We start from the raw sequence: 22,285 nt of genomic DNA, 5'->3' as shown, positions 1-22,285 counted from the left end.
AAAAGACCATACATCGTGCTTCTTAGAATTGCTCTGTGGCTGTGTATATTTAAAGCACCTCTTAGAACATGGCACAAAGCTGTAGTCGATGTTATTATTATTGTTGTTGTTGAACCATCTTTTTTGGGTGAGTAAAGTGGCTCTAGCTATGTTCCAACCAACAGGTTCCAGCCTCCTTAAGAGAGAAGCTGCTGGCTCTGGGACCCTTCCCCCCCGCCACCACCACCCCGCTCCCACCCCCTCATCCCCCGGCTCCCACCCCCAAGTCGGAAGAGCCTTCAAGGCCCCCTCCCGGGGCGCCGCGGAGGGGCGGAGTTTGGAGCTATTGTCCCGCCTCTCTCCTCCTCAGCGTGCTGCGGTGCTGGGGCGCAGAGACCCAAGCACAGCTCAGCAGCTCTTAGACCCTGTGCGGGGTACCCCGGACGCCCGAGCTCACGGTTCAGGTTTGGCCATCTCTGGGCGGCAGGGCAAGGTGGGTGCCCTGCAAGACCCAAGGAGGTCAGGAGTCTGGCCGCGGGCAGTGAGAATAGATGGGGACATTGCTACATTGCTCCTCCCCCAGGGTCCTGGCGGTGCGGGAGCGAGGGAGGGATGGGGGTGAACCTTTGGCGGAGACCCGCTAGATTTGGAATGACCCGGGGCAGGGGGAAACATAGAATGAGAAAGATCTTCCTGGCTGAGTGTGAACAGTACATATGCTGGAGAGCTAAGGCGACAGGCCGGCCAGTGGGGAGATGTGTGGGGCAAGGTGCGACACCGGTTGAGCTGGACAGGTGTGCAATGGAAGGGATGAGAGCTGAGAAGCGTGGCGCTGAAGGGTTTCTGCGTGGTGAGAGTGTTTGCGGTTTCAGATGCAGCAACGGTGAGGACTGATTGTGCAAAGAGGCTCAGGGATACATAAGGATACGTAAGAACGCTGCTGGCCTCAGACATGTTTTTGAGGGGAGCCGCTGTCATTTTGCAGCATAGTGCTCAAGGAGACCTTTGGGAGACAACAGGGTGTGGGTGGGTTTACCTTCAGAGGGGATGGGTGGCAGTGGCCCTGGGAACTGAATGTGAGTGAGGGCTAGGGGTGTGTGGACTAGGGTGGAGTTCCTAGGTCACTAGGGGTGAGGGATGGATGTGTGCATTATAGGGAGAAGGCTGTGGACCTGTGGGGGGAAGAGATAGATAGATAGAGACAGAGAGAGAGAAAGAGAGAGAGAGAGAGAACGCACTCAAGGGACAGACGTGTGTAAGACATGGTTTACAATGAATGATCGTGCAACAGGTATATAATTTTTATTTATTTTTACTATTTATTTATTTATTTTGGTTTTTCGAGACAGGATTTCTGTTTGTCCTTGTCTGTCCTAGAACTCGCCTTGTGGACCAGGCTGTCCTGGAACTTACAGAGATCCACTTTCCTCCAAGTGCTAGGATTAAAGGTGCATGCCACCACTGCCCAGTGGTATATAATTTTTTAAATGATTTATTTTTATGGGCATTGGTGTTTTGCCTGCATGTATGCCTGTGTGAGGGTGTTGGATCCCTGGAACTGGACAGTTGTGAGCTACCATGTGGGTGTTGGGAATTGAACCTGAGCCCTCTGGAAGAGCAGCCTGCTCTTAAATGCCATTTCTCTAGCCCTAAAGGTATGTAGATGGTTTTGTTTGTTTGTTTTTAAGAGAGAATCCCAGAATTGATCACCTGGGGCCAAGAATAGTCTGTGTGAACTAGGCAACCCCCTTTCTATTCTCAAAATCTCTTTTTCTATCTGTAAAATGAATAGGCAGATAGGCAGAGGAGTGATGGATGAAGAAGGCAAGACTTTTGAAATTTGCATTTGCTTCCTCCTGTCTCCAGGACCCTCTACCAAAGCCTCCACAACCATGGACAACCCCAGCATACAGGAACTCCAGCAACCCTTACTGCCAAGCATAACCTGTGACCTCCTGGCTCCCAGGGCTGAGAAACCAGAGCTGAGAACCCCCTTCCCAGAAACTGCCTTTGCAGAGTCCCCGGAAGGCTGGCAGCTCTTTCTCCCACCTCTGCCTTCAGTGAGCGCTGGCCTGGGGGAGCCTGAGACCCCTGACCTTGAGGTAGGAGCGTGAGGCTGATGGTGGTCTGCCTAGCTCTGAAGTCTCTCTTGACTGTTCAGGGCTGGCTGGGAATCTCATGAGTCTCTGTGAAGCCATGGCTGGCCTGGAGTTCTCTGTGTAGACCGGGCCAGCCTTCAATTCAGAGAGGTCCACCTGGTCCTGTCTCCCAAGTGCAGATTTTTTGTTTTTCATTTCTTTTGCTTCAGACCTTGTTCCTTGATCTTTGCTTGCTATCTTCCTTCTGACCTGACTACTTCTCATTCCAGAATCCATAAACACTTGGCTTCTGTTAACCCAGCTTTTCAAGTTAAAGTCTTAAAAAAAAAAACAAAAAACCCTAACATTTATTTGCGTGTGCATGCTCAGTGTGGAGTGAGGCCAGGGCACACCTGTAGAGGTCAGAGGACATGGAGCCAGGTCATTAGGCTTGGTGGCCAGTGGCTTTACCTAAGGCTGACTTATCTCCCTGCTTTAGAATATTCTTTTAATTTCAGATTTTTATTAGTTTAAAACATTTTAGTGTGTGTGAGGTGTTTTGCTTGCATATCTGTGCATTATATTCATGCAGTGTCTGTGGAGGCCAGAAGAGGGCGCTGGATCCCTTGGGACTGGTGTTAACAGAGTTGTGACAAAGCCACTAAGTGGGTGGGTGCTGGGAATCCAACCTGGATCCTCTGCCAGTTCTCTTAGCCAACAAGCTATCTCTACAGCCCTTATTTTTAACTGTGTGTGCCAGTAAGTAACACATTTCCCACTATTCAAATCCCCTGGAGCTGGAGTCACAGAGCAGTGACTATTCACCCATCTTTCCAGCCCCTATTCCCCCTCTTTCTTTCTTTTCTTTCTTTCTTTCTTTTTTTTTTTTTTTGGTTTTTCGAGTCAGGGTTTCTCTATGTAGTCCTGGCTGTCCTGGAACTCACTCTGTAGACCAGGCTGGCCTCGAACTCAGAAATCCACCTGTCTCTGCCTCCCAAGTGCTGGGATTAAAGGCGTGCGCCACCACCGCCCGGCTCCTACTCCCCTTTTCTAAGACAGGGTTTGTATATCTCTCAGGCTGGCCTTACAGGTTTGTACCAATACGATCATCATAAACTTACTTTTTAATTTTTTTCTTTTCTTTTTTTTTAAGACAGGATTTTACTGTGTAGGCCAGTCTGTCCTGGAACTCAAGGGATTCACGTGTCTCTGCCTCCTGAATGCTGTGATTAAAAGTGTGCACCACCATTGCCTGTAGTAAAGTCATTTTTACATTTTAACATTCAACTTCTTTGAGACAAGGCCTGATATTCATACCAGCCTGAACTCCTCAGCGCACACTCATTTTTTTGCCTCAGCCCCGAGTGACTGGAAATACAGGTCTATGCCACTCCACCTGGTTTGTGTCTTTTTGAGATGGTTTCACGTAGCTCAGGCTAGCTTCAAACTCATCATGTAAGTGAAGATGACCTTGAACCTCTTTTTTTTTTTTTTTTTAAGATTTATTTTATTTTATTTTATGTGTATGAGTACACTGTAGCTGTACAGATGGCTGTGAGCCATCATGTGTGTTGCTGCTGGGAATTGAACTCCGGCCCATTCACTGTAGCTGTCTTCAGACACACCAGAAGAGGGTGTCAGATCTCATTATGGGTGGTTGTGAGCCACCATGTGGTTGCTGGGATTTGAACTCAGGACCTTCAGAAGAGCAGTCAGTGCTCTTACCCGCTGAGCCATCTCACCAGCCCCTCTTTTTTTTTTTTTTAAAGATTTCCTAAAGGTTTATTTACTATTATACATAAGTACACTGCAGCTGTCTTCAGACACACCAGAAGAGGGCGTCAAATCTCATTACGAGTGGTTGTGAGCCACCATGTGGTTGCTGAGATTTGAACTCAGGACCTTCGGAAGAGCAGTCAGTGCTCTTACCTGCTGAGCCATCTATCTCACCAGCCTGACCTTGAATTTCTGTTCCTCCTGCTTCCACCTCCTAAGAGCTGGGTTTAGAGGCAGGTGCCAGCACCTTGGTTTTCTCGTTTTATTTGAGGTAGGGTTTTGTTAAGTTGCCCAGGCTGACTTTGAACTCACTCTATAGTCTTGGCAGAACTTGAAATTTCAGTCCTCTGGACCGGACTTGATTTTTGTCATGTTTCCTTTAAAACATCTTCATGTCATATTCTGTCAAGTGAGTTGCAAACTTGCCCAGATTCAATGGGAGGAACATCAGAGGCACATTAAGAGTGTGTGGAGCAAAGGGCTTTGGCCTCTAATCTCTGAACTCTGGAAGGAGAGGCAGGCGGATCTCTGTTGAGTTTAAGGCCAGCCTGGTCTACATAGTGAGTTCTAGGACAGCCAGGACTACATAGTAGAGACTTTGTCTTAACAAACAAACAAACACGTACACAGGGTTGAAAACAGCCCGCCACAGGTAGTAAGCATCATTTTATTGCCTCTGTTCCTGGCACTGAGGACTCTGACCACTGTATTGCACCTCTAAGTTCCTGTTTGACATTTGTGTCTAGTGTATTTTGACTGTGTGTCTGGTCATTTTGTTTGGGAAAAAAAAAAAATTGGGGCTGGAGAGATGGCTCAGCGGTTAAGAGCACTGACTGCTCTTCCAGAGGTCCTGAGTTCAAATCCCAGCAACCACATGGTGGCTCACAACCATCTGTAATGAGATTTGATGCCTTCTTCTGGTGTGTCTAAAAATAGCTACAGTATACTTATATATAATAACTAAGTCTTTAAAAAAAGAAAAAGAAAAAAAAGAAAAAAACATTTTTAAGATGAGTTATTTGGAGCCCTAGAACCTTTTTTCCAGAGAGGATTTGGTTTGCTCCTGATCTTGCTGCCCAGAGATTTCACGGATAGATTCTGTTTTTTTCTGTGCTTATTTTTTCTCCAGACAGGTCTCATGTAAACCAGGCAGGCCTCCTGATCTTCCTGCCTCTACATCCGGAATGCTGGGATTGTAAACACATTTGGCTTTAGAACCATTTTTGGCAGGCAGGTTTGTCCTAACAGTTGAGAACACTGGAGCATTTTTTAACTCTTCTCATACCCAAGGCAAAGTCTGCCTCCACTTCAGATGTTTTCATCCAGGGATTCTAAGCAATCTTCCCGTAGTTGGATCCTTGGATCCTTGGGAATGAACTCATCTGGCGGTGGGTCTCTCTAGAGACCCTCAGAGTCAGTCCAATATCTCCCCTTCAAGGGATCCAGGGGACAGAGAAGTCTCTGGGAAGGCCCCAGGGAAGCAGTGGTCTACGGGGCTGATGGGGGAGAGGAGGTGGGTTGATGGGGGAGAGGAGGTGGGTGAGGATCACCACCTATGCTCTCTCCTGTTCGTAGGACACATCATGCAGTGACAGTGACTCAGATTATGATGGGGGCGACCGGCTCTCTCCACTTCTTCCCCATGACCACCTCGGCCTGGCGGTGTTCTCTGTGCTGTGTTGCTTTTGGCCTGTGGGCATTGCTGCCTTCTGTCTGGCCCACAAGGTTAGTCTGTGTTTGGGACTGGGAGGGTGTTGGCTCAAGAAAAAAAAAAGAAGCATGTGAGGAGCCGTGCTCTGCTTAAGGCAGTGGGGGTGGGCTGGAGAGAAGCCTCCACATAAACACAGGTGTGGCCAGGTGTGGTGGTGACTGCCTGAAATCCCAGTATTTGGAGGGCTGAGGAGTTTCAAGGCCAACCTGGTTACAAACTAGGATCTTGTCTCCAAAGAACCAAAACCACAAAAGAACAGGGCTGAGGATGCAGCTCCGTTGGCAGAGCACTTACCTGGCACGCATGAAGTGCTGGGTTTGATGATCAACGTGTAAGAGACAAAGGCAAGGTGATCTCAATTCAAGGTTATCTTTGGCTACAAAGGTACCTCAGGCCAGCTCGAGTTACCCAAGACTTTGTGTCAAAACAACCAAACGGAAAAATTAAAAACTAAGGAACGCAAAAATAAAAACTAAGGAAGGAAATTGGAGGAAAACCAAGACACGTTTCATGAATCCAGAGTGGTGGTGAAGGACCTGGAATCCTCCTCATTTTATCCTTGATAAGACTACGGAAACTAGTGAATTTCCTACAGGTTTCCCTCCTCAGTAAATGGGAACAATCCTTTCCTTGGGTTTATTGTGTAAATCAACTGAATTAAAATACTGGCATACAGTGGCATCTGGAAATCCCCCAGCCAGGGTTTCCTGGTGTAGCCTTGGTTGTCCTGAACTCACCATGTAGATCAGGCTGGCCTTAAACACAAGAGATCTGCTGGTCTCTGCCTTCCAGTGCTGGGATTAAAGGTGTACTCCACCACCTATGTAATACACTTTCATTAAATACCCAGCAACTATGTTGCCCCAACCCTGGCTTGGGAATAGACAAATGGCTTAGTCATACTAGGTGGGTGGCAGGGAGGGGGAGAGCCACAGGAAGCAGGACGGAGGGTGAGGGGGGCACTTTGGTTACCACTGCCCACTGCCTCTACAGACCAACAAGGCTTGGGCCAAGGGGGACGTCCAAAGGGCAGGGGCTGCCTCCCGCCGAGCTTTCCTGCTGGGGGTCCTTGCCGTGGGGCTGGGCCTGTGCACGTATGCGGCTGCCCTGGGGACCTTGGCTGCCTACCTTGCCTCCCGAGACCCGCCCTAGTTGCCCTTCAGCCCCCACTGTGAATGCAGAGGCCAGAGGACCATCAAACCCGTGAGCAGAATGGATGATCTTGGTGCACACTGTGGTGACAGAGAGGACCACATCACCCAGACACAAGACAGCTGGAGGCCCCCACCCTTTCCTGACCACCCCTACCACGAAGGAAGCAGTGTGAGAGATTAAAGATACCCTGAAGCCAACCAGAGTCTGTGTTTGGGTGTGTCCAGGGTGCACAGGTAGGACTATCTGAGAGCAGGAAGGACCAGCTGGGTTAGCTGTGGTTGGCTGTGGCTGGCTTAGACCTCAGAGCTTGAGGTGGGATGTTACAGTATTTCTTCTCCACAGTCATCAGAGGAGAATTAGAGACTTGATCTGGTAGCTCTGTGACCCTAGACCAAATGACTTCATCAACTTGTCTCATCTGCAAAACGGGGCAAGGTCTACCTCAGCAGAGCACGTGCGCTCGAGTCTTAGCCTGCCTCTGAGTTCTTCCCACAGCTGATGGAGGAACAGTAAGTAGTCCATAATCAACAGAAAGGAAAACTGGTGGTAGAGAAGGACCTGGGAGTCATGCTTGTTCTGGCTCAGGAGGCCGAGAGAAGAGGATACAAATTGAGAAGAGGATACAAGGTCAAGGTGGCCTGGGGGCTGGGGATGAACTTAGTGGTTTCTACTAAGTGTAGGTAGAAGAGTAGGGTAGAAGAAGGGTAGACTAGGTCCCTGGTTTAATCCCTAGTACTGTGGGGTAGAGAGCCAGTCTTAACAATTTAAGGAGACTGATCCAACCTAAAAATGTGAAGCTGGCACTCCAAGTACTTGGGAGGCAGAGGCAGGTGCATCTCTGAGTTTGAGGCCAGCCTGGTCTACCTACATAGGAAATTCCAGGACAGCCAGGGCAACACAGAGAGATCCAGTCTGGGGGTGGATGTGGTGGTGATGAGGGCCAGGGGCATGGCTCAACAGTAAAGGGGTTGCTCAGAATTCACAAGACCCCGTGTTCATATCCCAAAACCAGCTGCTGCTGCTGGTGGCATATGCCTTACTGCCTAGCACGTAGAAGGCAGAGGCAGGAAGATCTTTGTGAGTTCAAGGTCAGCCTGATCTACATATGAGTTCCAGGTCAGTCAAGAGCTACACAGTTGGGGATTGTCTTGGAAAAACAAATGGGTCCAACAGCCACCTAAACAAGCAAGAAAGTAGATCAATAAATCACACCTCAGCTTCCATGATGTGAACATTGCTCCCTCTGGAAACCTGACTTCTCCCCCACCCCGCCCCAGGGTTTCTCTGTGTGGCCCTGGCTGTCCTGGAACTCACTCTGTAGACCAGGCTGGCCTTGAACTCAGAAATCTGCCTGCCTCTGCCTCCTGGGATTAAAGGCGCGCGCCACCACAGCCTGTCGACTTCTCCTTTTCTTAAAGAATCTGGATAGGAATAGCCCAAACTATCTAGAGATATCTAGAGTTCCCAGGTAATTCCCCAAACTCACTTCAACCAAGTCCCGAGGTTCCTTGCAGAATTGGCCTCAAAATCAGAGATCTGCCTGCCTCTGCCTCCCAGGCGCTGGGACTAAAGGTGTGTGTAACCACTGCCCAGCTATGCAAAGGGTGAATCCTTAAGTTAAGTGCTGGCAGCACCAGGTAAGTGAACCATCTGCCCAGGGCCTAATAACATCAGGCAATAAAGAGGAAGGTTTTGGTTGTTCCACACCTCAGGATGGACCTTGCAGGTCTGTAGACTGGCTGCTGACTTCATAGCTACCTGGCTCTTATTCGTGTCATCTTGGGATGAAGACTATACCGGTCCCATTTCATGGAGGTTCACCCCATGTGTCTATCTCTTCCCTTTCCTCCTGCCTGGACCCTGGATGTTCCCCCCCCCCCCCATGTCACCCAAGAGTTCACACACCTTCCTCCTTCAGGGAAAGGGTCAGCTGTTCTACTCTGTGGAGGCATCCTGATACAGAATGTGCCCACCCCCACTTTAGATTTTGTCTCTGTGTGTGCAGGAGTGCCCAGAGGCCAGAAGAGGAGGTCTGATCCCATGGCAACTGAGTTACAGGTGGTTATGAGTTACCTGATGTAGGTGCTGGGAACTGAACTCATCAGGTGCACAGTAAGTGCTCTTAACGGCTGAGCTATCTCTCCAGATCACCCTTTTAAAAGTAAGACAGTCTTATGTAGCTCAGGATGGTCTCAGACTCACTATGCAGTGGAAAATGACCTCTAACTGCCAAGTGCCAAGGACTATTGGCACACAGCACCATACCCATCTCTTACCCTGGAACGTGGGACCTGGGGCTCTTGTCCACTGCAGCTTCTTGGCACCAAGCAGGCTTGATGAATGAGCACTCTCCAGACACCAGAATCAGTGGCTATTGACTCACTCACTCAACACAAGTGAGCCCTTTTTAATGATATCCCGATGAAGGGAGGGTTGTGCCCAGGCCTGGAATGTCTCTAAGCCCCCTCCCCAGCCTGGCGCAGGAGTCCCTGCTGTGACAGGACCGAAAGCTACATGGGCACAGACAGAGGCACAGCGGAGTGCCAGCTTGTGGCGGTGGTTGGCAGTGGGCGTGGTGGGAGGGACGCCCTACCCTGGCTTGTCTCAGCTCTTGGAGTAGCGCCTCTGCAGCGATTCCCGGTAGAAGCGGAAGATGTGCTGTGAGGCGGCTTGGGCGGCAGCCAGACACTGCTGGAGCTGGGAACAAGAAGAGAGTTACCCCAAAGGAATTCCTAAGCCTACCACTACCCCTCCCCTCATACCCCTCCCCATCACGATGGCCATTCCCTTCTTTACCACCTCCTAACTCCCACACCACAATGAGACAACATCCTGGCCGAAACAATCACCCTGCCCAATCTCCTAAGCACATCACCACACCTGGTTTATATGGTGCTGGGGATGGAGCCCAGGGGCTCATGCATGGGAGACAAACCCTCTACCAATAAAGCCACATCCTCAAGCCCCCTGAGCTTACTCCCCTCTTTAAATATCTAAGTCACAGTGCAGGAGCATGCCCTGTGGAGATTAAAGAACTAGTTGAAGGAGTTGGTTCTCTCCTTCAGCTATGTTGGTCCTGGGGACTGAAGTCAGGAGGTTAGGCTTGGCAACAAGAGTTTTTAATTTAGAACCATCTTCCTAGCTCCTACGCTTTTTCTTAATGAGAAGAGAGTAAGGGCTTTGGGAACCACACTCTGAAAGCAACAGGACCTCAAGCCCCTGAGATCGGAGTCCTCACACCTCAGGAGAACTCGAGAGAGGTGGAGATCCTGAGAATTAAGAAGAATACTCTTTTAACCTTCAAATCTTTTTTTGCTGTTGTTTGTTTGAGACAGGATCTTGCTATGTAGCCCAGGTTGGCCAGAAACTATGTATGCAGCTCAACATGACCTCAAGCTCAGCAACTCTCCTGCCTTACGGCCTGCTGGGAGTGACTAGTCAGACCTACCTAGAGCCTCCGTCGTTCCCTTTTTGAGACAAATTTTTACTATACGGTCCAGGCTGGCCTGGACCTCACAGCAGTCCTTCTGCCCCAGCTTCTGAAGTGTTTTGGTCACAGCTGTGAGCCCCCAAGCCCAACTCAAATAACCTTAAGGGCCATGAAATGAGAGATCTAAATCAGAAGAAATACAGACACAGACCATTTGACCCGGGTTTCCAAACTGCCCCTTGGGAGCCCAGAATTCTAGATGGCACTATTCTGTGCTGACAACTGGGGACCACTTCAGTCAAGCTGAACGCTGTTTTCTGAGCTGATCTTTTTCAGGCTTTCCTTTAAAATGCTACAAAGTCGCTCCTTTTCTCTCTCTGTCTCTCTCTGTCTATCTATCTTCTTGCTTGCTTAGCACAGGCTATTGCCCTCGCTAGCCTTGAACTCAGAACTATGCCTGCCTGTCTGCCAAGTGCTTAGCTGAGACTTGTGGCTCAGAACCTCGTGCATGCCAAGCAGGAACTTCATGAATTAAGACCTGAAAATGTGTCCTTCCCTCTACCCCCAAACAGGGACGTAAAGAGGGGCTTGCTCTGAGCTGGGACAAGATGTTATGTCACTAGGATAAAAGGTTCTGGGTTGTGCCCCGACCCCACACTGGTACCTCCGAGTCAGAATAGAGCCCCTTGGTGGTGGACATGAGCAGCTTCTGCTCCGCGCTATCCAGAGCAAAGGTCAGAATGGCCCGGGCCTCCTAGGGATAAGAGGTAGAAGGTTAAGTATTCAGGGACCCCTTTTCTAAGACCTCAAAACAGTCTCAAACAGGAGTAGCCAGACACTTAGCCTCTAGATCAATGGCGACTGTCTGTCTATACACCATTCCATCCCTAGGAGACTGTTTACTTCTTTGCTTCTTATGTCTTTTTTTTTTTAAAACGATTTATTTATTTTATGAGTATGAGTACACTGTGGCTGTACACATGGCCCTGAGCCATCATGTGGCTGCTGGGAATTGAACTCAGGAGAGCCTCGCTTGCTCTGGCCCTCTTTGCTCATAGCTGTCTTCAGACACACCAGAAGAGGGTGTGAGATCTCATTACAGGTGGTCGTGAGCCACCATGTGGTTGCTGGGATCCGAACTCAGGACCTTCGGAAGAGCAGTCAGTCCCTGCTTCTTATGTCTTTATTCTGAGGAGTTTCCCTGTCCCACAGAGGGTACCACAGTGCTGGTCATTTCCTGGCTGCCTCTCCACCATCCTTCCTTGCTGTCCTACACAGTACACAGGCAAGGCAATACCTCCGCTCTCTCGCCATTACGTTTTCCTGGTTATCTATGGGAAGCCAGGGAGCCTCCAGACAAGCATCCTGGTTCCTACTCTGACAGCAGCAGGTGCAGCAAACCCCAGCTGAGGTAACAGCCAGGACAGAACACCGCACTTTTTTCTGTGCCTGCATCTCTAACAGACTTTGACCCTGCTGGGGCCCAGCCACATGGCTAGGGTTTCTAATGGCTTCTGTCTCTTCTTCGGCACTCCCACTCCTCTGGCTCCTCTAACCCCCCCCAGTGTCAAACTTTTCACATGAAGTGCGGGCGAACGGGCTTCCCCATCATCACCATCATGCTAGCACAGGGCACGAGAATCAGAGCTCCGCTCTAAGGTTTGGGAGTAAATGCTAGTAAGTTTCTTTTCTGGCTTGTGCAAGTCTGAATTGGGTTTTTAGCACTTAAAGCTGAATGAGCCTTGACGAATAGGACAGAACTTGCCAAATGTGTCCTTACTGACTTGTTAGGGTTAGGCCCGGAGGCTTGCTGAGCTGCAGCCCTGTGCCAACGTCGACTTCCTGCACCTACCTTTTCTTGCTTGGTTGTGGGGTCCAGCACGAGATTTCCATCAGAGTCCAGGGCACAGGTGACCCCACAGAAGAGGGCTCGCATGGGCACACCTGCATCCACCAATGCCATGCAGGCAGCATTCAGGCAACAGGCCAAGAGCTGAGCATCACGGACTGGTTAGGGAGAGTGCTTTCTGTGGGGCTGGCCACCCGCTGCATTCACACTTCCTTTTACAGACATCACTGATCACAGAGCAGCAGCGTGGCAGGGCGTTTACATGGTTCTGGCACCAAGTGGCTACTGCTGCTCCACACTGGGCTTTACCACCTCTCTCGCAGCTGTGAGATCAACTGGTTTTCTCTAAGTCTCATAGCCCCGAGTTAGATGGGATAACGCTAGGGAACAGATATATAAACTAAGGGATATACCGAGTATCATTAGTGAAACAGGGTCAAGGAGAGAGAGAGAGAGATCACCCTAAGTCACACATGAAAGACACTGGCAAGGCCAGGCCTAACCCCGGATATCTAGCGGGCAGATACCATGTTAGATAATGGAGCTAACGACCACTCTGCCTGCTTGCTGTTTCCCAGTCGAGAGCCAGAAACTCTTAAGTGCAGAGAGGAGATCACTGGCTTAGGCTCTGAGGTGGGACATGCTTGAGCGTGAGTCCCACCCTTGTTACCATCTTGGTCCCCTGGACAAAACACTGCCCACTCAGAGCTTCAACTTCCTCACGTGAACCAAGGCAACATGATAAAAACGAGTTGCCAGAGCTCTTGAACCAGAGAGCCTGAGCCCAACGTCTTGGGATTTACACAGGAACTATAGTGCTACCCAACACACGCCCCGTGAGAACTAAATGACTTAACATCGTGAGGTGCTCAGAGCTGGGCCCAGCACCACACCGTAAGCCCTGTTTGCTAATTTTTAAAAATTACATTGATTTATTTGTGTGTGTTCAGGGGCACGTGTGTGCCATTGTTCTTACATGGTAGTTAGAGAACAACTTATGGGAGCTGTTTCTCTCCTTCTACCATATGAGTCTTGGGGGATTGAACTCAGGCCGTCAGGTTTGGCAGCAAGCACCTTTATCCACTGAACCACTCTGCTGACCATGGCCTTGTTGTATGCTCTGTATGGGCTGCTGCCTGATACAGGTCCTGGGTGGCTCAGGGTACATTACAAGGTCACCAGGACGGAAGCCAGAGGGGGAGGTTCTGGGCACTTCCTAGAGGAGGGGGCCGGGAAAGGATACAGAGCCAGCATCGCTCACCACCTGCAGCACCACGGTGATTGAGGTACGGGGGTGCAGGGCCCCTAGAACCACTGCTTCACAGGTATTCCTGATCAGTCGCTCCCGGCTCTTCTCGGCCACACCTGGGGAGATGGGAAGCTGTCAGGCTCTTCCCTTCCACCCGGTCATCTTGCTCTGATCCAGCCTTTGGAGGGAGACTTCAGGGAGAGGGCTGTCAGCCTAGGCTGGGATGACGTACACACTCCCAGGAGAAAGTGGGCGAGCCTGAAAGTTTCTGAGTAACTCCTGCTACGGCCAACCTTGGCCAGGGGTCCACCAGCCAGCTACCCAAGGAGGAATACCCAGAAGTGCCCATGTCCTGTGCTACTTACTCGCTGTATCTACTCCCACCAGAGCAGGCTCATCCGTGGGGAGAAGTGGTAAAAGGGCAGAGAAGCAAGTTAATGGGAAGGAAGAGAGAGGAAGGCAAAGAAGGGAAGAGAGAAAGGAGATAAAGAAGCTGCTAAAGAGAGGGTGGATCTGGTGTTAATCTTGGGACTTGAGAAGCTCAGGCAGTGGGATCATGAATTTGAGGACAGCCTAGGTTACAAAGAGAGCTCACGACCAGTTCAGAGGACTTGAGACCCTGTCTCAAAAAGTTAACAGGGCTGGCTACATGACCTAGCCACAGAGCCTTAAATTCACTAGGGAAAAGCTAATGGCATGGCTCAGAGCTAGATTTCCTGTCTGGAGCCCACCGGTGCAGATCCAGGAGGCCTAAGCTCAGCAGCAGAGGGCTTGACCGGAACCCACCCTGGAGAGGCCAGGACTGTGGCGTCCTGCCTAGCAGGCATTTAGCCCAGTCTAGCCTAGCCTAGCCTAACATGCATGGTGCTCTGGACTCCATTCCAGAATGAAGTGCAGCAGAATCAAAAGCTGGGCAAAGAGGGAGGAGAGCATCAAGGAGTCAGATGAGGTCCCGACACACCACATCTTTTGGGGGTTCAGTGGAGTCCAGTTACCAGGCAGCCCGATCTTTGGCCTCAGGATCACTTCAAGGGTGGCCTTGTTGAAGATTTCTTTGCTGACCTTCACTTCGGCTGGCCCGTAGACTCCAGCCAGGACAGAGGTATCACCTGGGACAAAGAGGAAGGGGGGCCTTGCTGCTCCGTGCTGCCTTGAGCACTTCTTTCCTCTGCTCCCTCACCTTTACTCGGGGAAGCACCTTCCTCGTGGCACGTCTGTGAAGATCAGGTGACTGTGGCTCACAAGAAGCAGGAGGCCCTGAGTCTCCCAGCATCACACAAGAAGATGAAGTAAATACCAACTTTAAAGAGACACAGTTCACTTGGAACATATAGGACGCTGGCCAGAAGGTGCAGAGCTTACCATAGACTTCAGCCACTGGTAAATTTTAGAGGTAGTTGGGGCTGCAGAGATGGCTGGGGTGGTGGTGGTGGTGTGTCAGCACGCACACTGCTCTTCCAGAGGACTAGAGTTCAGTTCTCAGCACCCACATCAGGCCGTTCACAACTACCATGTAGCCCAGCTCCAAGGGATCAACACCCTCTTCTGACCTTCACGGGCACTCTCGAGCACACACACATGTGATATGATACATATGCCAGTGTTTGGGAGACAGACAGGAAGATCAGGAAAATCAAGATCATCCTTGGCTCCATGCTAAGTTTGAGGCTACCCTGAACGACATGAGAACATGTCATAAGCCAACCAAACAGAAATCCTTTATTAGATGTAATTAAAATATATTAATAAAAACATTTTAAAAGGACAAACAAACAAAAAAGATTGTGAATGCGTAGGGGATCTTAATTTCTACTTATTTTCCCAAAATGATTATGAATGGGTCTGGACTTTGCTAATGTATGCAGGCTTCAGAGAGGCCATCTACGATGTGAAGGCACTGCACTCAACAGCGGTTCCCATGTTTCTGACGTAACTCCCAATGATCAGGCTGGCCTCAAATTCATAGAGACCCTGCATCAGCCTCCCGAGTGCTGGGACTAAACGCGTGTGCCACTACTTGTCAGTTTTCTCCTTTCTTAAGCTCTATCAGTCTTCAGCTCTTGCCCCATCTATCTGATTCTTTCACAGGAAAATGCCTGAAGAGCTGTCTCAGCTGTCTTTTCAAGCTCTCTCTGACCCACGACTACACCACACTAGAAGCAATGACCTCCAGCTTATATAGCCTTTAACATCTCAATCACAACTCACCCTTGTCAACTCCGTCTCTGCCCTCTTCATCGGTCTACTCTGGTAGTTTCTCAACCTTGCATGACCTCTCAAAGTTAGCTGGCCCAACTGGGATATAGGGTTGTGTGGGTCTCAGCCACAACACCTCTCTTTTCTTTCTTTTACCCTGATGAAATGTGTATACCATAGAAAGGCATGCTTTCTTAAACGATGACACCGGAGAAGGGGAGATACTTGTCAGCGCAGGATGGAAAGATCACGCTCAATTTGAAGAGCATTTACTTGGATGTATCATCTGCCACAGTAATTATATTTAAACCAGTGGTGGTGATTGTCTGTTTCACAGGGTATTTGTGCAAATAAACACCTTAGCCTCAACCATGTGCATGGATCCAGAAGTGTTTTTTAAGAAATCTAATCAAGGGGAGCTAGAGAGATGGCTCAGTGGTTAAGAGCACTGACTACTCTTCCAAAGGTCCTGAGTTCAATTCCCAACCACTTGGTGGCTCACAACCATCTGTAATGGGATCTGATGCCCTCTTCTGGTGTGTCTGAAGACAGCTACTGTGTACTCATATAAATAAATTAAAAAAAAAAAAAAAAAAGCTGGGCAGTGGTGGCGCATGCCTTTAATTCCGGCACTTGGGAGGCAGAGACAAGTGGACTTCTGAGTTCAAGGCCAGCCTGGTCTACAGAGTGAGTTCCAGGACAGCCAGGGCTACACAGAGAAACCCTGTCTCGAAAAACTAAAAAAAAAAAAAAGTGGGGGGGAAGTAAAGGGTATTTTGCCTGGGTGAAATACCTATTCTGGAATATTCATTCTTATGAGAGTGGTCTTGTCCTCGACTTCTTCTGAAAGGTATTTACCAGGCTGGCCAGATCTTTTCTTCTCATGTCGGGAGGTGGGTATACTCAATGTCTAAAAATAAGTTCGCGGAGGTGGGCGTGCTTGGTTGCACACTACGGTAACCGCTCTTCAAAAACCCTTCTTTCGGTGAGGATGGCGCGCGCTGAGTTAAACTTGGTTAGGGTCGTACCTTGCAGAAAAGAAGCAGATCCATCTGGCCGGGACAGCAGGTTTTGCTCACAAGCAAAGTGCCGGAGGCTGCAGACAGGACTTCGAGGGCTGGACTCTGTTCCGGTGTCAGTGAGTACCTTGGCGTCTGCACGCTTTGCTCCCTCCATAGCCGCTGACCACGCGCGCTGCGGCTCCTACCGTAGCTTCCGCTTAGCCGCACGCGCAGTTCAACCGGCCGCGTACCTACCGCGCAGGCGCCAGTCTAGGGCGCCAGTCTAGTTGGCCCTAGCACGTGGCTCAGCGTTTACTAACAATCTGGTTCCGCCCACCTCCACCTCCCAATTCTGGCAAAGCCATTGGACAATAGGGAATGGGGGGAGGGACTTGGAGTGGGCCCATTTTGCCCAAGGCCCCGGGTCTTGAACCCTGGAGGTTCAAGTCAGGTTGTCCTTTTTATTGCCTGAGATTGGAGCAACTACAAGCAGACGACTGGAGCAATTTTAGAGAATAAAAAGTGCCATCTTACTGATTTATGCGTCTTTGTCTTGAGGTGGTTGGAAGCAGATAGTGTGTTGGCCTAGTGGTGCTGCTATTTGAATAAGGCATCTGATGGGACAGCCGAAAGTCTGTCCCGTGAGAAAGGAGGCGTGGTTATTAGCCAAGATGGCGGTGGTGATGTCGGCGGCCAAGATCTGGAGGCCGAGCCGTGGCCTGGGCCAGACTGCCCTCCTGCTGTTGGGGAGATCTGGGGTTCGCGGTTTGGCTAGATCCGTGAGTATCTGGGCCTCACGGGATCTTTCTTAGGGAGAAATAGAAACGTAAAGGTTATTCTTACGTTGTGTGTGGGACACCGCGGGCTGTCAAGGAAGAGCTGACACAGAAAGAAAATACCGGGAAACTTCTTGAGGAGAAATTCAAGGGAAGAATTCCTTTAGAGGAAAAGCAAGGCAGCTACTTATGGGCCTCGATTAGAAGGAGACGAGTCGGGGATGAGACGGGGGTTGAAAGGACAAATGAGGTTTTCATAGGGTCCTACATTGCTTAGATTCCAACTGTAAAGGGAGTTGAGCAAGAAATTGCTTTCATTCCTATGCCCCCTGATCAAAAGTCAAGGCAAGGGACTTCGCCATGACTGCCATTTACAGAGGATGATTATGAAGGGAGACAAAGAGAGACAGAAGTTCAAACAGGACCCTTTGCCCATGTTATTTTTTGAGACAGGATCTCACCCCCGAGTCCGGAATGGCCTTTTGCTCACCCAGATGCTTAGACAGCCATCGAGCTGGAGATAGATCTGTCCCAGTCTCCCAAGTTCTGGTATTACAGATGTGAGCTACGGTGCTTGGCTGCCCACTTTTCTTTAAAAAACTGGAGAAAACTCGGAATCCCTTTTGATCCATTGTTGATCAGGGCAGGATAACACTTCCAAAAGCTGTTGCGGTCTGGCGATGTATCCCAGTGTAGAATGTTTGCTTAGCACGTGCCACGTCCAGAATTTGGCTCCTAGCCTCGTGAGTTTGTTTATCTGGATATGGCCACACATATCTGTAGTTTCAGCGCTTGGGAGATTGAAGACGAGGAATTTGAGGTCAGTTTGAGCTACATGAGACCCTATCAAAAAAAAAAAAAGATTTTAAAAACTGATTTACTTATTTTTATTTCATGTGCATTGTTGTTTGGTCTGCATGAAGGTGTTGGATCCCGTAGAACTTGAGTTGCATACATACAGACAGTTTTGGGCTGCCATATGGGTGCTGGGAATTGAACCCAGTTCCTCTAGGAGACTAGCCAGCGTTCTTAGTCACCAAGCCATTTCCCCAGACCCCCAAAAAGATGTTTTTTTAAAAAAGTATAGGACTTGGTGTGGTGATGTATGCTTTTGATTCCAGCACTTAGGAAGGCAGAGGCAGGTGGATCTCTGTGAGTTCCAGGCCAGCACTACATTGTGAGACTTTTTTTTTTTTCATTTATTTATTCACTGCACATCCCAATATCAGGCCCCCTCTCCTCCCAGTCTCTCCTCCCACAGCTCCTCCTCCTGTTCTCTTCCCCCTTCTCCTTTGAAAAGGGGGAACTCCCACCCCTCCCCGTCATTACAATGCCATGCACCAAGGACAGACAAGGCGGTCCAGCTAGGGGAAAGGAATCCACAGGCAGGCAACAGGTTCAAAGACAGCCCCCGCTCCAGTTCTTGGGGGACCCACATGAAGACCAGGCCACACAAGTGTGTGTGTTGGTCTAGGTCCAGCCTGTGCTCATTCTTTAGTCGGTGGTTCAGTCTCTGAGAGTTCCCCCAAGAGTCCAGGTTAATTGACTCTGTGATCTTTCTGTGGAGGCCCCATCCTCCTCAGGAGCCCCCAATCCTTCCCTCACTCCTCCACAAGACTCCCCAGGCTCCATGTAATGCTTGGCTGGGGGTCTCTAAATCTGTTTTTGTCAGCTGCTGGGTTGAGCTTCTCAGAGGACAGTTAGGCTAGGCTCCTGCCTGCAGGTATAACAGAGGATCATTAACAGCATCAGGGATTGGTTCCTGCCTATGGGATGGGTCCCAACCTGGGCCAGTCATTGGTCAGTCACTCCCTCCGTCTCTGCTCCATCCACGTCCCTGCACATCTTGCAGGCAGGACACATCCTGGGTTAAAGGTTTTGTGGCTGGGTCCTCCATTGGGAGTCCTGCCTGGCTACAGGCAGTGGCCATTTCAGGTGCCATATTCCCCATTGCTAAGACTCTCAGCTAGAGTCGTCCCCATAGACTCCCTGGGGCCTCCTTCATCCCACCCCCAGGACTCTGGAACATTGTAGAGACAACTCAACCCCCTCCCTACCTCCGCTGACGATTTCCATTCAATCTCTTGCTCTCCCTGCATCTGATCCCCTGTTCTGTTCCCCTCTGTGAATTATAGGCCAGCCTAGTCTATGTAGAGTTTCAGGATAGCCAGAGCTATATAGTGAGACCATCTCTTACATAAAAGAAAAATTTTGTTGGTAATGCCTGGTTAGAGGGTTTTGAAATAAATTTCCAGTGGAAACAGGTCTGGTTAAGTGGCTGGAGTCTAGAGCTGGACCACATGATTTTTGCCTCTCTGCTCTGCCACTTTCCAGTTGTGTAGCCTTGGGCAAGGAACTGCCCCTTGTGCCTCTCCATACACTGCCAATAGTGGGCACCTTGTTGGGTTGCTGTGGACGTGCTGTGGTTGTACAGCTTGTCAGCAGTACAGACTGGACCAGTGCAAAAGGGCAGTGGGAATGTCCGCCTTATATTAGTGGTGAGGACCAAGACCACAGAGCTTGGGAGAGGAAAAGGCTGACCGGGAGGGTGGGAACTGGATTGGCAATGCCCTGGCGAAGCAGCTCAGTCTTTGATGAGGCTGTGGTTGCTCTTCTGTGTATTTCACAGGGCAGAGAAGAAGGGGTCTGTAGGCAGGAGCTCTGGGTAGGAAGAGAAGGGGACACGCAGAGGTGAACAGGGAGAGGAAGTTTGTCAGAGAAAGGTCCCTGGAGCCGGCCGGGGGTGGGGGTGGGGCAGGCTCCTGCTCCTGTGCTGTTCTCTTTGGATTTTTTTTTTTTTTTTTTTGGCAATCAAATCCTTCACAGCTGAACTTATTGGCTGGGCAGGTAGGCTGAGCTTCGAGCTGAAGTGAGGTACCCTAGGGAAAGGTCATTGTGGCTGATTAAATCTGTTTTTCTGTTGGCTCAGTCTTCTGGTGTTGTCCCTGTATTTCTTTACTTATTTGAGAGGACATTTGGAAGAATGGCTGGAGGGAGCAGTCTGTAGCTTTCACTAGTTTGTGTATTTACATTTTTTCCATCCCCCCCCCCATTTTTGGCAGTGTCTTACGTAGCCCATGCTGGCTTCTCAGCTCACTATAAAGCTGAGGATGACCTTGAACCCCTACTCCATGTCCGTGTTAGGATTAAAATTGCGCACCGCCATGACTGCTTTTTTTTTCATTGATTTATTTATGTATTCACTTTATGTCCCAATATCAGCCCCCCTCCTCCCAGTGCTCCCTCCCACAGCTCCTCCTGTTCCCCCACCATGCTTGCTTCAGTGTGGTGCTGGGGATTGAACTCAGGGACTTACACTTAACGACCTGCATCCTCAGCCTCTTCTGTTGTCTTCTCTCCCTCCTCCTTTCACCCTCCCTCTCTTCTTCCTCCCTTCCATTTTGCTGGGAGTGGGTCTAGAACTGATTCTCCTGCCTCTACATCTCAGATGCTGGGATGGCAGGCATTTGCTCTCATGCCTGGCTTTATATTCTGTCTTTTGATTTTATTCTTTTTGTTTTGGTTTTTTTTGAGTCAGGGTTTCTCTATGTAACCATGACTGTCCTGTCCTGGAACTTGCTTTGTAGACCACACTAGCCTGAGACTCACAGAGATCTGCCTGCCTCTGTCTTCCAAGGCTGGGACTAAAGGCTTGTGCCAACACGGTTCTGCCTTTTTTTTTCTGTTTTTTTTTTTTTTTTTTTTTTTTTTTTTTTTTTTTTTTTTTTTTTTTTTTTGAGACAGAGTTTCTCTGTGTAGCCCTGATTGTCCTGGAACTCACTCTGTAGATCAGGCTGGCCTCAAACTCAGAAATCCTCCTGCCTCTGCCTCCCAAGTGCTGGGATTAAAAGCGTGCACCACCACTGCCTGGCTAGTTCTGGCTTTAAGAAAAAAATTTTTTTATCAATCTTCTTTTCATACAGTATATTCTAATCACCTTTCACTGTGCTTCCTGTACTTGTTTTTCTTTCACTATATCTGTTAATAAAAGCTGTTTGTGTTTTGTTGTTGGTTTTTCTAAGACCAACTCTTGAGGTACAGTTGGGCTCACCTAGAATTTTCTAGCCCTAGCCCAGGCTCATACTCAGGATCCTACTGCCTCAGCCTTCAGAGTACTTAGATCTCAGGCATGTGCTGCTGTGCCCACCCCTTTACCTTCTGAGTGGTAGCAGCAGGCTTGGGTATAGCAAAAGGAGAGTTTTAGACCCACGATTATCCAACAGAACTTTCCCAGAGCGTGTAGATGTCTTGTATTTGTGCTGTCCAGCACAGTAGCACCAGCCATATGTGGCTACCCAGTTTGAATGTGGCTAGTACAACTTTAGAACTGTGGGGTTTGTTCTTTTTGAAACAAGGTTGTCCTATCTGTAATATAATTCAGGCTGACTTCTGACTGGTGGTTCTCCTGGCTGAGCTCTTAAATGCTGGAATTACAGGTGTGTGTGCCTGTGCTTAATTCAAAGATTTACTGTTGTTTTAATTTCTATTTAGTCCTTGAAAATTTTATACACCTATACCATTTATTTTTGATGGAATCCTCTCCACCTTCCCCACTTTTAGTTCTGCCTAGGATTCTCACATCCTTCCAGACTCTGTGCCCTCTTAGACTTGTTTGTTTGTTTGTCTATTGAGACAGGGTCTATCTACAGAACCATAGCTGTCCCAGAACTCACTATGTGGACCACGCAGGCCTTGCACTCTCAGAGGCCTTGCACTAACAGAGGTCCACCTGCCTCTGCTTTTTGAGTGCTGGTGAGTCTAGTTAGTGTTGCCCATACATGAATGGGTGTAGACTCATCCACTGGGGCATGGGGAACCTACCTATGACCTAAAAGAAAAATGGCTGGCTCTTCCTTCTTTTGCAGCTGACAACTACTTACAGACCTTTATCCAGGAATGGGGTCTTGAGAGCACCTCCCTAATCCTTGCTGGAACTTTTAACTGGCTTCATCTTGGTGCAGATCCTTTATAAGTGACCACGGCTGCTATGAATTATGTTTACAATAGCTGTGTCATGAGGATACGGATCCTGCAGCAGCCCCTCCCATCCTGCAGCAGCTCCTCCCATCCTGCAGCAGCCCCTCC

The 22,285-nt window shown here is 49.4% G+C and overlaps 3 protein-coding genes across 9 annotated transcripts in view; 2 read left to right on the top strand and 1 right to left on the bottom strand.

Moving 5' to 3' along the window:
* Positions 1 to 340: 340 nt before the first annotated feature.
* On the top strand, positions 341 to 15,676 carry Tmem91 (transmembrane protein 91). Of its 4 annotated transcripts, none has more exons than XM_031385786.1 (4): positions 341 to 472; positions 1,846 to 2,081; positions 5,409 to 5,558; positions 15,316 to 15,676. In XM_031385786.1, the coding sequence occupies exons 2-4, from the start codon at positions 1,872 to 1,874 to the stop codon at positions 15,325 to 15,327; spliced, it is 372 nt and encodes a 123-aa protein (XP_031241646.1). In that variant the 5' UTR covers positions 341 to 472; positions 1,846 to 1,871; the 3' UTR covers positions 15,328 to 15,676. The 4 variants fall into 4 exon arrangements, with proteins under 4 accessions (XP_031241646.1, XP_031241643.1, XP_031241645.1 ...); XM_031385783.1 differs by lacking the exon at positions 15,316 to 15,676 and adding an exon at positions 6,726 to 6,896; XM_031385785.1 differs by lacking the exon at positions 15,316 to 15,676 and adding an exon at positions 6,708 to 6,896.
* Positions 9,064 to 16,673, bottom strand: Exosc5 (exosome component 5). The gene is made up of 6 exons (XM_031385781.1): positions 16,452 to 16,673; positions 14,223 to 14,336; positions 13,222 to 13,343; positions 11,982 to 12,122; positions 10,794 to 10,883; positions 9,064 to 9,396 (listed from the first exon to the last, which is right to left on the bottom strand). The coding sequence occupies exons 1-6, from the start codon at positions 16,597 to 16,599 to the stop codon at positions 9,304 to 9,306; spliced, it is 708 nt and encodes a 235-aa protein (XP_031241641.1). The 5' UTR covers positions 16,600 to 16,673; the 3' UTR covers positions 9,064 to 9,303.
* A 395-nt stretch (positions 16,674 to 17,068) lies between these two features.
* The window catches only part of Bckdha (branched chain keto acid dehydrogenase E1 subunit alpha), a 32,152-nt gene continuing 26,935 nt past the window's right edge, over positions 17,069 to 22,285 (top strand). For all 4 annotated transcript variants that reach the window (XM_031385772.1, XM_031385773.1, XM_031385771.1 and 1 more), the window contains exon 1: positions 17,069 to 17,203. In XM_031385772.1, the coding sequence (XP_031241632.1) occupies positions 17,096 to 17,203 (108 nt within the window). In that variant the 5' untranslated portion in view covers positions 17,069 to 17,095. The remainder of the gene's footprint in view (positions 17,204 to 22,285) is intronic.

Source organism: Mastomys coucha, unplaced genomic scaffold (assembly GCF_008632895.1).
Source record: "Mastomys coucha isolate ucsf_1 unplaced genomic scaffold, UCSF_Mcou_1 pScaffold21, whole genome shotgun sequence".
Taxonomy (NCBI): Eukaryota; Metazoa; Chordata; class Mammalia; order Rodentia; family Muridae; genus Mastomys; species Mastomys coucha.
Note: the sequence above shows the minus strand (reverse complement) of the source record. Positions and strands in the feature narration are given on the sequence as shown.